Source organism: Phocoena sinus, chromosome 14 (assembly GCF_008692025.1).
Source record: "Phocoena sinus isolate mPhoSin1 chromosome 14, mPhoSin1.pri, whole genome shotgun sequence".
Classification (NCBI taxonomy): Eukaryota; Metazoa; Chordata; class Mammalia; order Artiodactyla; family Phocoenidae; genus Phocoena; species Phocoena sinus.
The window spans coordinates 23,488,040-23,502,182 of record NC_045776.1 but is presented as its reverse complement, the minus strand read 5'-3'; the positions used below and the strand labels follow the sequence as shown (position 1 = coordinate 23,502,182).

At 51.4% G+C, this 14,143-nt stretch overlaps 1 protein-coding gene across 2 annotated transcripts; it reads right to left on the bottom strand.

Moving 5' to 3' along the window:
- Positions 1-6,466: 6,466 nt before the first annotated feature.
- Positions 6,467-11,875, bottom strand: CXXC1 (CXXC finger protein 1). 2 transcript variants are annotated; one of them, XM_032603479.1, is made up of 15 exons: positions 11,713-11,875; positions 10,812-10,930; positions 10,610-10,710; positions 10,058-10,293; positions 9,788-9,967; positions 9,348-9,374; positions 9,026-9,271; positions 8,751-8,858; positions 8,436-8,620; positions 7,969-8,244; positions 7,776-7,886; positions 7,612-7,661; positions 7,414-7,510; positions 6,986-7,138; positions 6,467-6,904 (listed from the first exon to the last, which is right to left on the bottom strand). In XM_032603479.1, exons 1-15 carry the CDS (start codon positions 11,713-11,715, stop codon positions 6,892-6,894), a joined length of 1,905 nt encoding a protein of 634 aa, XP_032459370.1. In that variant the 5' UTR covers positions 11,716-11,875; the 3' UTR covers positions 6,467-6,891. The 2 variants fall into 2 exon arrangements, with proteins under 2 accessions (XP_032459370.1, XP_032459368.1); XM_032603477.1 differs by having other exon boundaries at positions 7,969-8,176; positions 11,713-11,856.
- Between the last annotated feature and the right edge of the window lie 2,268 nt (positions 11,876-14,143).

The window sequence follows — 14,143 nt, the reverse complement described above, 5'->3', positions numbered from 1 at the left end:
CATATCAGGTATTAGTACTAATCCCATGTGCTGCAAAGCTCAAAGGAGTAAACTCCTAGGTTCCTATCTCTCATTTTTTAAAAAGGCTTCTGCTCCTAAATGGACCGTGACCCCTGTTTCTGACACCTGACTTCAACTAAGACAAGCTTCAGCAAGCTGGGATGAGAAGAAATCGACAACAGTAGCAGACAGCTAACCCAAGAGTCCAGACCAGCTCTTTAAGACCCATCCTACTGGTTCAGTTGTACTGTTTACCAACTGTCTGTCTCTCTGTCAACATTGAGAGTTATTGTTTCTCTTCTGGCTATACTTTTGACCCAGTGTTTAGGATGGAAAGAAAATTCTTTAGTAAAGTTGTCACAGAGTATAGCTACTGGGGGCCATTTAACCGATTGTTGGACTTGCAACTTTGGGACACTTGCATCCTCAGGTTTTGTCTTCATATACGGCATTGGAATTGACCCACCTTCCCAAAACTGGGCACATAAATATCTTAAGAGCTGACAGGCAGACGGTTTATGCTTATTGGGATGTTATGTTATCCCATCGTCTATATGAAAGAGACAGATAAAACTCCTTTCTCTCTCCATTACAGAAGAGATCAACGTTATTAAGACACCTGGTAGCAAAGTCTTTTGAGAATCTTGATTCCTAGTGAAGGAGTATATGTAAAGAGAGATATGGTCAGAAATCTATCAGCCACCCGTTGGTCAAATAGCCGAAGAGACTAGAAAAAGCATTGCAGCACAAGAGACATCCCTCAATTCCTTAACCTAAGTAGTATTGGATAATAGTTACCTTCAATATTCTTTTCTTTTTTCTGATCTTTTTTTTGTTTGTTTGGCCTCACCGCTTGCAGGATCTTAGTTCCCTGACTGGGGATCAAACCCGTGTCCCCTGCAGTGGAAGCATGAAGTCCTGACTACTGGACCGCCAGGGAATTCCCTACCTCTGATTTTCTACTAGCTAAACAAGGAGTTGTGCTATTGCTCACACTACTTGTTGCACTTATATCAACACCTGTGCAGAAGTAGAGATGCTCCTAGATAAAATTTTTAAGAGGCAAAATGGTTATGACATTAAAAGAAAAAAAAAGACCCTTTTAACGATCTGTTTAGTTGGCTCTCCTCAGGATTAGGTAATTTTTTTTGCTCTGTTTTACAGATGATTATTATTTTCACTGTATGTATTATTATCCTTTTCCTAGCTATCAAGCTACGCATGGCGTGTATCACTGCTTGCTTAAATTCTACTGCTAAAAGTACACGTACACTGTTTGTGCAACAAGTCAATATGATTGATAACATGTATAGCCTATAAAATGTTTCCCTGTCACTATATACCTCTGTGTCAGCCACTCCTATTTAAATGACTGTTGACAACTCCAAGCCTCTGCCTACTTTTCAACAATACCCGCTTCAGCTAGAGGTACTGAACAGAATAAGACCTATGTTGATGAAAAATTAGTCAACAGTCAATCTAAAGGAGAAATAGAGAATTTTATTCGAGACAACCTGAGGATTAGAACCACAGAAGTTGTTCAGAAAACTCTGAGGACTATTCCGCCTGTTATAAGTTGTATACATTTTTGAGACAAAGGGTCGTACATCAAAATGACACACTGACATCTTACATAAAGTTCACCAAAGATACATAGTCCAGATCTGCACATAGGAAGCAGCACCAGGTCACCATGACCCCTTACAAAATTAGGAAAGAATTAAGAATGTTATCGTCTAAGGAGTTACATTGCTGGCATCGAGAAGGAAAAAATGGATCTTTATGGTTGAGCAGACATTCCTGCCTTTGAGGAGTGTTGTAGTTTATCTTAGGACAGGGCCGAAAGTAAGCTCATCACACGACATGAATTGTGCCGAAACACAGCAGTAGAGGGCTGCTGCTCGCTCAGGCAAAACAGCGCCGTCTGTCCTGTTGTGGTAGCTTTTATTAAAGCATTATCTAGGTTTACACTTTACGACTTTTTTTAACATTTCAGAAGTGCTAAAGCAGCAACCTATGTTTTTATTAATTATACAAGCAATAATGGGCTTTCGTGAGAACCTGCCGTGCTTCGTCCTTGAGCGCAAAAGCAGCACCAAGTTCCCACCATTATTTTGATTATACTGAAGTAGCACAAGGACATTTCCTTGCGTTCCCACCACTCTGATTAGACTGAGGACATCTCATGGATCAGTGCCCAAAGCACTCAATGCTTCTTCGTAGGCCCCCGGTTTGCCGCGGGGGGGCTCAAAGCATTCAGGACTGTTCACAGCTCTGGCTTATTCACATGCCCCCGGTTTGCCGGGGTGGGGGGGGGCTCAAAGCAATCAGGACTGTTTGTAGTTCTGGCTTATTCGTCAGCCCCCGGTTTGTTGCAAAGGGGGGCTCATGGGTCCTGTCTCCTTTCCATGTCCTCAGTTATTCCACTACCTTTCCCCCTTTTTGTTTTGTAATTTTTGCAGCATCAAGGAAAACACAGCAGCTTGTTGCGATGTTGCATGGCGGGTGACTTTCAGTCGTCGTCGGACTATAATTAAACATATGATTATTATTATAATGAGCATTAGCAATCCTGCAGTAGAAGCTGTTATGGCTATAATACCCATGACAGCTGCAATCAACATTTCTATAAATCTTTTACTTTTTTTTACTGTATCAGTTAAATATTGTAAAACAGTCATAGGAAGAGATTTTTGCCATTTCCTTCCAAGATTGACAGGAAGCCAAAGACCTGTCCGAGCTCGTAAGATATACAAACTTGCAGTAGATACGTTAAAAGATATACTAGAGGGCTTCCCTGGTGGCACAGTGGTTGAGAGTCCGCCTGCCGATGCAGGGGACATGGGTTCGCACCCCGGTCCGGGAGGATCCCTCATGCCGCGGAGCGGCTGGGCCCGTGAGCCATGGCCGCTGAGCCTGCGCGTCCGGAGCCTGTTGCTCCGCAACGGGAGAGGCCACAACAGTGAGAGGCCTGCATACCGCAAAAAAAAAAAAAAAAAAAAAAAAGATATACTAGAGTTAATGCAGGTATACAGAGAGCAATTTTTACGTATTATAATACCTTGAGTCTCATTCCATACAGCTGGTCCCTTTAACAATATATAAGGTAATTTCACACAACTACGAGTATATCGAGTAACATTTTTATGAAAAGTCAAACTATGATTTCCAGATTTGTTAACCATATGTCCTACCCAGGCATTAATCTTTTTCAAAGCTGTCATAAGCTTCCATAAATCCTTTTGGATAGGATATCCATTTAAATGAGGACCAGGAGGAGAAAACCCTCCTGCATGCCATACTATGGTATCATTAATAGTATTGCTATAAATAGTGTTATCCTTTCTGTGCTAGTATAAATTTTTCAGACCGCTTTTTCCTTGGGTGGAGCCAAAAGGGCTCCAATCAATGACGCTTCCCCAAGAAGTATTAACAAGAACCCGAGTCATATCTCCTCGGCATCGAGTCCAATGGACCCAATCCGATAATCGATCCACAAGAGGCACCTGACATGGAGGCAAATAAGGTGCGGAAACATTCTCATTAAGAGTGGAATTAGAACTTTCAAAACTATAAGCACCCAAAAGATATAACCCATGATATCTGCTTTTATTTTTGACAACACTTAACCATGTCTGATAATTCATTTTAAGGCAATGATCTCCCTTTCCCATACAAATAGGAGGTCCATTAACACCCACCGTGTAATTTTCTATTATCCTTCCTTCTTCTTCCGGCTTCAAAGGGCCTCTATCATCAAAAGGACCAGGCAACCATCCAGACTCATTTACATATACAAGAATTGGGGCATCCCACTAGGTAACCCCTATATTAAGAGGAGGGTTAGGAATATAAGTCCAATAAGTATGGTTAGTACAATTTACCTCATTGGCTGATATGTTTATTACTTTTGCAGACAACATTGCCAACATGGCTACAAAAAGATTGGTGCTAGTGAGGGGTTTACCCTGTGAAATGACAAGATTTTTGGCAGTGTCTGCAAACTTTTTTATTTGCCCCCAGGTCAATGGAGGTGCCTTCTTCTTTCCACCAAGTAGTAGTCTTGGCAAGCGCCTTTTAATCCTGAGGAATTAATGTTTTTGGAAGCATACCTAAACAAAAGACCTTGAACATAATTAGAATGCATCCCATATGCATTAATGGCTTCTTTTAGCATTTAAAAAATTTTTACATTATGAGGGCTATATTTAACGTTCATATAGCCATTCGGAAATTGATCATTAGCAGGCATAGCTTGTCTAACAATAGGGAAAGCAAAAAATGATTCAGAATATTGCTTTTCTTCCGTATTCATCTCTTCTTCCAACAATAGTCTATTAAATTTAGGTTTTAGAGGAAAGTGAAACTGACGAGAGGCTCCAACAGGATAAGCTGCTAATTCTAAAGGAGGAGTCGAAGGAATAGTAGGACATGGCTCCTGATATGAGGGAGTGCTAGCATTATTTTTATTTTTTTCCAATTTAACCATCAAATTTTTTTAACTTTGAAAGTATATCAGAAATCTCATTCTGTTGAGGAAGTGGCATCTCATTTTGTTTGTTAGTCTGCTCCTAACCTTTATCATCGTCAGAAAAAGCCCCTTCATCACTGGAATCTGAAAAATCCTCTCCTGTCTTAGACACAAGGGGAGGAGGAGGCGGAGGAAGGTCCTCTATAGGAGACTCACGAAACAGAGTACAAAAAGCAGCAGAATGATCGGGAGCAGAATTCGGACGCTGAGGGCGCGCCCCATTTTCATTTTCCGTCTCAGATTGTAATGGTTCCAGGGCAAGGGAAATTAATTTACAAAGAGACCAAATATGGACAGATATAGGGTCTCCATGCTGATGAGCTCTACTTAAGGCTCGCATAACCTGTTTTCAAACTTTTAAATTTAACTGGTTATGACCAGTAGATTGAAACCAGTAACAATGTTTACGTACCAGCGCAAACAATTCATCAAAAGATTCTGGTTTCACTTTCACTCCTGAACTCCATAATAACTGTTTTAGGAGTTTAATGTATTGACAGTCTACTGAATGGTATTTCCCCATTACAGTTACTCTACTGTTGCCGAAGGTTTTGCTTACTCTGAGCGGACCAATTTCCCCTTCGGTCCCGCGATCACGCGATCACTTACCTTCAGGTCCCTGTTCGGGCGCCAAATGTTGTAGTTTATCTTAGGACAGGGCCGAAAGTAAGCTCATCACACGACATGAATTGTGCCGAAGCACAGCAGTAGAGGGCTGCCGCTCGCTCAGGTAAAACAGCGCCGTCTGTCCTGCTGTGGTAGCTTTTATTAAAGCATTATCTAGGTTTACACTTTACGACTTGTTTTTTTTAACATTTCAGAAGTGCCAAAGCAGCAACCTATGTTTTTATTAATTATACAAGCAATAATTGGCTTTCTTGAGAACCTGCCGTGCTTCGTCCTTGAGCGCAAAAGCAGCACCAAGTTCCCACCATTATCTTGATTATACTGAAGTAGCACAAGGACATTTCCTTGCGTTCCCACCACTCTGATTAGACTGAGGACATCTCATGGATCAGTGCCCAAAGCACTCAATGCTTCTTCGCAGGCCCCCGGTTTGCCGGTGGGGGGGGGCTCCAAGCAATCAGGACTGTTTGTAGTTCTGGCTTATTCGCCAGCCCCCAATTTGTTGGGGGGGCTCATGGGTCGCGTCTCCTTTCCCCGTCCTCAGTTATTCCAGAGGACGTCTGGCTAATGCGTAATGCAGATGCACATTGCCCACTGGGGAGGGCCCAATACGGGTAGGGAGTACGTTATGCTTAAATTTTCTTATCCTGCCTTAAAACATAAGATCTCCCCCAGGGCTACTGTGTCCCGTTCTCTCTTCCCGGCTGGAGTCACTAGAGCGCCTAGGGACATGTCATGCCTGGCAATGGCCAGAGCTTCTTCCACTAGGGAAGGGCTGGTGCTGCTCTGCAGGCAAACAGGAGGCCCGAGAGGGCGGGTCCATGCTGGAAAGGTAGTGTTGTGTGGCTCACTGCACCTGACAACGAGAGGACAGGCTGGTGCGCCCGACAGAAACCCAGTGGGCTCCTGCTGTACACTCGTCCCGAGAGAGGGGTTTCTGGGGAAAGAGGAGGGCCTTGTGTCCGTCATTTCATACAACTCTGGTCTGGAGACCATCAATAAGAGTAAATAAGAAAATTCCTGCTCACACAGGAATGATGAATCAGCCATACACGGACTGAGCACTGACTGTATACCCACTGTCACACAATGAGAGGACAGGCTCACAGTATAGGTCCCTGGACTCTCCCTCAGCACCTCATATCCCCACAGACCAAGGCGGAGCCTGCAGAGCACAGAGTGGGCACCGACTGGATATGTGCAGCCTACATCTGTACTGCAGCCTCTCCAGAGTACAGGTATGCCACTCTACTCTAGGGGCGCAGGAAAGCAGTTGCAATGGAAAAAAAATTTGGAGACCGTCCATAGTTAGCTTTCTTGGTTCATCAAAATTTTATTAACAAAACCAGAGTGGGGGAGGCAAAGGTACGGAGACTCCGCAAGCCCTCCCAGGCACAGAGAAGAGAGGCAGAACAGACAAGGACGTGAGGAAGTTCTGAGGCCCTGTGGTAAGGGCAAACAGGTGGTCAAACGGTGCACGGGCACAGGCAGAAACTCAGGGACCCTGGGAGGAACATGAATAGCAGACCAGACAAATGGGGGCTCCGGGGCCGCTCCCACCCGCGCCGCAGGGCGGGAGGGCGTCTGGACCGCTGGGGCTCAGCGGTCGGCGCTGGAGCGCAGGTCGGTCGTGAGCGGGTCGTGCTGGATGGTTTGGTGCAGCATCAGGGCCAGTAAGCCCGCCCGGTTGGTCATGGCGGTGCGGACGTTGCGCTCTTGCTCAAACAGCTCGTCTAGCTTGTACCACTGCCGGGGGAGCAGGGGGAGCCGTGACAAGGGGATCCCCGAGCCACACCCCCTCCCCCCGCATCTGCCGCCGAGACCTACCACGCGCACGCGCTCCAGGTCCACCTCGGCACGCCGCAGCTTCTCCCAGCAGTAGTGGCGGTTGCACTGGCGCTTGGGCAGGCGGCAGAACTCACCCGTGAGCTCAAAGACGTCACGTACAAGGGGGCACCCGCATACCTCGTCAGCTGGCACCTGCGGGGAGACCGGGGTGGGCGTGAGTGCGGAGCGGCGAGGCTGGGAGGAGGACAGGAGTGGGGGCCGGGGGGTGGGAAGGAAAGGCGAGGTGGGGGGAGTAGGAAGGGGTGCAACAGGGAAAGGAGAGGCACGGAGGGCGAGGAGGCAGGGCAAGTGGGGGCTGTGGAAGTGGGCCGGCAGGAAGAAGGGAAGCGGGAGAGGGAGGAAGGGAGAAGTGTGGCCCGGGGGGAAGGGAGGGGGACAGAATGGGGAAAGCTGAGGGAAAAGCTTACTTTGGGGTCCCGTGAGTGCTCGGGGCACAGCACCTGGAGCCGCTTACAGTATGTCTTGCTCTGAGGATTGTAGACATCGCAGAAGAGTCGTGTGGCCCTGGGGGTGTGGAGCAGAGAAGGTAGCAGAGAAGGCAGCAGAGGAAGCGGAGGGTGGCGCCCAGGCCCGGCCCCGCTAACCCCCGCAGTGCCCACACTCACCCCTCGATGCGGGTCGGGTACATGGACCCAAAGGACGTCTGGCTTTCGTACTGGAGGGGTGAGCACAAACGGAGGGACTGTGGATGTGCGCCGCATGCACCCCCACCCCCAGGGACCCAGGGGCGTCCCCACACCGTCCATCCCCCTCAGGCCGACACCCTGACCTTGGCATAACAGCGCTCCATGTGGCGCAAGGCAACACGTGGGTTGATGGGGTGCCCGCAGGAGACACAGAAGATCTGCAGGTCCGTGTCATCGCTGTCACCCTCATTGCTCTGCACGGGGTGGAGGAGACGATGAGGCCAGGCGGGAGCAGGTATTGGGCCCTGCGCCGCTGCCGCACCCATGCCCACTCACCTCCTCGTCCTCGCGCACAGCCTGCTGTTTGGCCCGCAGGATAATGGCCTCGAGCTCGTGGAATCGGCGCTCCATTTCCTGAAGGCGGGTGCGGGCGCTCTGCTGCTCCCGGCGGATGCGTTCGAGCAGCTTCTTGCCATGCTCCTCAGCAATGCAGGGGCTCTGCTGCCACTGCTGGATGCGCTGGGGGAGGATCTCGTAGATGCGGCTGCAGGGAGGCAGTGAATTGGGTGAGCAGTGTGATCCAGGGGCGCAGAGCAGACGGGTGACTCAGCGCTGAAAGGTGAGGAACCAGGTGACTGAAGGGCAGATGGCTGGGCGGACAGACAGACAGATGCGGGAGCAGGTGGATGGCCCGGTGGGTGCTGGGTGACTGAATGGTGACTGACTGGCAGACACACAGGGGGCTCTGGCCATGCCCCACCCTGTACTCCCTGACTCCCCTGAACCCTCCAGCAATGACTCACTTGGCTGCCAGCTTCATGCCGCAGTCGTCTGAGCAATACTTGGAGCCGGGCTGGGCAGCGCGCACACAGCCAGGGCCCAGGCACTGCGGCAGCGACGCAGGGTCCTTGGCGTCAGTGCGCTCCGGGTGTTTCCATTTGTCCTTGTGCTTCTGCTTCTGCCGATGCCGCTTGTATCTTTCTTCCTTCTGTGGGACAAGATGGGCCAGGGCAGGGCGCAGCTGAAGTCAGCCCCGCACCCGTTTCCCCCTGCACCCCAGCCCTTCAGCCCCTGACCTTCGCCCTCCCTCCCCACACCCACTGCATCCTCTCGGTCACCTTCTTCTCAGACTTCTTCTCCCGACGCTTCACATGCTTCACTTTCACCGCCCTCTTCCGCAGCGCAGGGTCCAGGAACGGGGACTCCTCCGCGTCACTCATCCAGGGCTGCAAGTGAGGCACACGCTGATTCACCTGCTCCACTCGTGACTTCCCTGCCACCTGCTCGGTCCCCATGTCAGTATTCCGTACCCCCTGCCTCCTCTCTCCTCATCATGGATACTCTCTGCTTCTGTAACCACTACCCTTCCACGTGGGACGCTCTGTCTACTCACCAGGCCATGGTCATCAAAGGCCCCCGCACAGAAGTCCTGGTACAGGTCAGGGTCCAGGGGGAGGTCCTCGTCCGAGAGTGGCTCGGGTGTAGCCATAGCCTCAGGCAGCTCCTTGACCGCTGCTGCTGCCACTGCCCCCTCGTCCTCGCGGAGGCGCCCCAGCTTCTGCGATGGCTGTGGCTGCTGCTGGGTGGGCAGTGGCCGGCGAGGCCTTGGCAGGGACTCTGAGGGCATCACCGGCGAGAGCTGCAGGGCAGAATCTCAGGACTGGCCCTGACCGCCCTGCCCGCAGGCCCCGCCCGCCCTGGGGGGCTGGACTCACCGAGGAAGGGAAGTACTTGTACGATTCCTGTGCCGGCAGGAGGAAGGCCCAGGTCAGCCCCAGGTGGATGGAGGGGGCCCTGCCCTAGCCCTTCCCACAAGTGCCCGACTCCCAACAACTAGCCCCGCCTCGCCTCCCTAGACACACCAGCGCCTCCCGCCCCCCATCGCCAGGACACGCTCGGCCCTGCCCCAGCTGCGCTGACACGTCTGACCACCTAGGAACGCCTGGCCCTACCCTGCGCATCTGGGGTTGCGGACTCCCCTGCTAGCCCAGTACATCTGGTCACGACCCACTCGTCTGAACCAGCCAGGTCCCTCCCCACCTGTCCATATGTGATTAGGCCCCACCTCACCCGGCCCACCCATCCTAGCCTCAATCAGCTCTTCCCAGACATCCTGGCCCCCCACCCGACCCTGCCCAGCTCTGCCCATGCTCACCCGGGCCCGAAGCTGGCACTGACGCAGCCGGCACTTCTGCCGGATCTTGTTGGGGCCCCCAAACTTCTTCATGTCTCGGCAGAAGTCACAGTGGCCACAGTCCTCGGTGCGCCGGCAGGCCTCACACTCCCCACACATACGGGCTGACCGTTTGATCTGCTGCTGCTGCTGCTGGTGATGCTAGCAAGAGGCGCCCGCAACACAGCTCAGGAACCGAGCAGGGCCTGAGATGGGATCACCTCCCCTAACCCAGCCATCGCGGCCACTCACCTGGCTGGGTGTGGCCACCAGGGGCTGTGGAGAGGATTTGTGGGGCGAAGCAGAGCCCCGAGCAAGCATGGTCCCAACCCCTGCCCCTGACCCCGCCCGGCGCTGCAGGTCCAAATCCGGGGCAGGTCTCTTGCGCCCTCCACCCTCATCCCGGGGCTCACTGCCGTCTCGCTCAGTGCTGTCCCGCTCCCGTGACTTCTTGTGCCGATAGCGGATCTCCAGCTTGGGGTCCTTCTCTGCGGGGTAGAGGGTGGAGCCAGCGTGGGTTGGCACCGGGGGATGTGGGTGGCACCAGAACTCTTTCTTCCTCTTCTCTCCTCTTCGGTCCCACCCACCTGCTCTGTCTCCCTACTCGAGGGCAGAGCTGTCCCTTCCAGTGGAGCTTTCTATCACAGCTCACGATGGAGCCTCCATTCCGGCTTAGCACTGACCAACAATCACTCTGCCCACAGACACAGATCACTACTCCCCGTGAACCACCCTCCCATTAAGGCTTCTCCTTCTCCTCCCTGGCAGCCCCAGCTGCCTGCCCTGTCCACTCCGGCCCCTCACCTCGGCACTCCCGGCAGTACCACTCCCGGATGGCCTTGGCCATCTTCTCAGTGATCCGGATGCAGTCCCCATGAAACCACTCATTGCAGTTGTCACAGCCGCTGCGGAGCATGGGGTGAGTGAGGGAGATGTGAGGGGCCAGACCCATCGGCCTCTCCCCACCCGGCCAGGTGTCCATCCCGCCCACCGCTCCGCGGCTCACATCATGAAGCAGTTGATGTCTGGTTTGCGGCAGATGCAGTAGATGGGCGCGTTTTCCCCGTTCTCTGACTTGCTGTCCTCCCCGGCATCTGGAGGCTCTGGGTCTGAAGCATCCGCCTCCTGTGGGAGCCCCCAACATGGCTCCTTAGAGAACCCCCATCATGATGCCTCATCCCTCCAGTACAGCTCCACCTCGGCTCACCACAGACCTCAACAGTCTGCCAATAGACTTCCCACCATGGCTCCTCATAAATTTCTCCACCATAGCCCCCACAGACCACCCCCCCCACTCACCGCTGACACCCCCTTAGCCTGCTTATAAATCCCCATCACTCTGCCTCTGAACTTCCAATCGCTTACCCCACTGACACCCCATCACTCTATTCACCCACTGAGCCAGCTGCTGCCCGTTACAGACACCGCATCACTCACCACATTCTTCCCTCGTCATGGCATCTCACAGACCCCCATCACCGGGTCTCAAGACAGCACGGTCCCCTCAGATCCTCCGTTACTAACCTCACAGACAACCCCGCCCCCCTAGATCCCCCGATACAGACTCATCACGGCTCACTCCAGACTGCCCAGTACAACACTTCGCAAACCCCTCATCACTCCGCACAAAGAACCCCCCATTCGGACCCCCAAGAAACTACCACTAAACTTCCATTACGGACCCACATAATGGCTCATCACATAACTCTCAGACGGTTCACACACGAGTAAAAAATCTGACCAGCAGACCCCCAACATTCTAAGGCTCGAAACAGTCCCCCGCCCCATTCTGCCCACTGACTCTCGTTATGGTTCACCACAAACCCCCATGCGTCTGCCGATGGACACCACCATTTCCAGCCCCACTGACCTCTACCGCCGACTCCCTCCTGGGACCTCGTACTCACCATCTCTCTGCTCCCAGCGCACCCCTTCACGAACCCCGCCAGCGACCCGCGAACCTACACAGACCCTCAGCGTCGTCCCGGGCCGTTGCAAAAGCGCCCACCAGCACTTCCGGTTTTGGTCGCGCCTCCCAGGCACTACTGCGCAGGCCCAGTGCGTCGGCTCCGCGACAAACAAGTCGGTCGCCCGCCTAGAGCTCCGACAGTCTCTCAGGCGCCGCCATCTTGACTACTGAGACCGTACAGCGGCGAGTCCATACATTCTCAGGAAACATGGCCACGCCTGTATTTCTGGACGCCTCCATATTGGAGTCTGATTCCGTAAGATGGCGTAGTCCGTACGTTCACTGGCAACACATGGCAGCGTGCTAATCGCTTCCGAGAGGGCGCCGCCATCTTGGCGGTCGATTCCGGCGCCAGCAGCTGGTACTGCCTAGATGTTCACAGGGAAAGGGGCCCGTTTTAGGAACACTACCTGGATTAAGTCGCTCTCATATCACCGTAGAATCATTTTTCCCTTCTGCATGTACTAATCGGCGCCGGCATACTGTGTGCCTTACGCTGGGAAGGAAAGCAGTCCCTTTGTCATATGCCTCCCACATTACCTCTGATTGAAGAAATCTTTGTATATTGGGGGCTGGGGAAGCCAGTCAGGCTTATACCTGATGTGGCCTGAACTTTATGTAAACTGGAACAGCCTGACTTACGGTCTGTCAAATATATGTTGTACATTTGTTTTAACCATTACAGTAAAGCATGCTCACTCTGACAACAGGGAGAAATGCTTCCCTTCCTATGACACCGTTGCTAGTATTCCTTGGAAGATAAAGTTCCCGTCCCAGATGCCAAGGTCATGCGCACTCACTGTGTATCTGATAATTTGTAACTATACATCTCTGTTGAAACCTTGAAGGAATGTACCTCTGTCATGTCTGATATATGTTCTTTGTTCTGACATGGTATAAAACCGCTGAAATGGGCTTCCCTGGTGGCGCAGTGGTTGAGAGTCCGCCTGCCGATGCAGGGGACGTGGGTTCGTGTCCCGGTCCGGGAGGATCCCACATGCCGCGGAGCTGCTGGGCCCATGAGCCAAGGCCGCTGGGCCTGCGCGTCCAGAGCCTGTGCTCCGCAACGGGAGAGGCCCGCGTACCGCAAAAAAAAAAAAAAAAAAATTGCTGAATACCATGCTTCTCTGGAGTGTTTTCTTCCTCGGTGGAGGCTGCACTCCTGGGCCAGTCCTCATCTTAGAGCAAGTAAAACTCTCTTATATTCTTTAATATAGATTGTTCGTTGATATCTGTGTTGCTACCTCCCACCACTCTTTCCAGCTGTCACACTCCTCCCAGCAGTTCCTTAGCCAGGCCTCGCAAGATGATTCAGCCTCTGGGCCTCTACAGCAGCATTCATCCATCAGAATTAGTCCAGAGCAACAATCGATGGCCATAAATGATGGTGACCTGACCATCTCTGGTGAGAATGGACCAAAGTAGACTTTGAAATCAGGGACCACCAGCTTCACCAAGTCTTCCTCTGACCACACACAATGGGTCTGTCACTTGGGGTGCTTAGCCAATGAACACACCAAGAACTTTCAATTAAAGCAGAAGCATTTATTACTAGCGACAAGTAAGGAGACAGGGAGATAGCTCTCAAAGCACTGTGTCAAAAAAAAAAAAAAAAAGGGACTTGCCTGCTGGTAAAACTGCGCTTCAAATGCAGGGGCCATGGGTTCGATCCCTGGTGGGGGAAATAGGATCCCACATGCCACGCGGTGTGGCAAAAAAAAAAAAAAAAAATCACTGTGTCCCTGGGGAGTTTTAAGCCCGGGAAGGCATGATCATGATAATGAGGCAAAGGTTACTCTAGGTTGCCCAAAACTGCAAGTAAGTAGGTGCTTGGTTACTTGTTCTCACTGTGGTATCTTGTTTACTGGAATGCACTGTAACTTTTTTGGAACATCTGGTGTCTGCAACTTTCTGCAAATTAATGGCTAGTTTCTGCAAAACAAAGCACACTTTGGTTTAATCCCATCTCATCCCTACTGCTGCCTAGCTGACACCCACCACTACCGGAGCATAGATTTCCTCAATTCCTGGTGATGTCCCCTTTGGTTCTCTTGTTTCATATGTATTTAGTATTCTCTCCTATAAAGTTAATTTTTTTTTTTTAATTTTTAAATTTTTTAAAAAAATTATGTTATGTATAATCAAAAATCTGTACAGATCAGAGAGCTAGACATCTCTTCAGGGTAATGCTCTAACCTGGGCAACCATGAAAATCAAGTGGGGTACAAAACGTCAGTACACCTGCCCCCCTCCACACACACACTGGATACGGAAGTTGTGGTCATTATAAATGTCCACGTGTCCACGTTCAAAGTCAAAATGACTTTCTTTCAGGTTGAGGAGAAGGGTCTGGGGAAAATGAAAATTTT

Bases quoted from the DNA above. Each gene is read 5' to 3' on its own strand.
- CXXC1 (XM_032603477.1), bottom strand. The intron at 9,968-10,057 runs GTGAGTGGCCGC...GCCTCTTGCTAG, and splicing joins TGGTGGCCACACCCAGCCAG to CATCACCAGCAGCAGCAGCA. The intron at 6,905-6,985 runs GTAGGTCTCGGC...CTCCCCCGGCAG, and splicing joins ACCTGGAGCGCGTGCGCGTG to TGGTACAAGCTAGACGAGCT.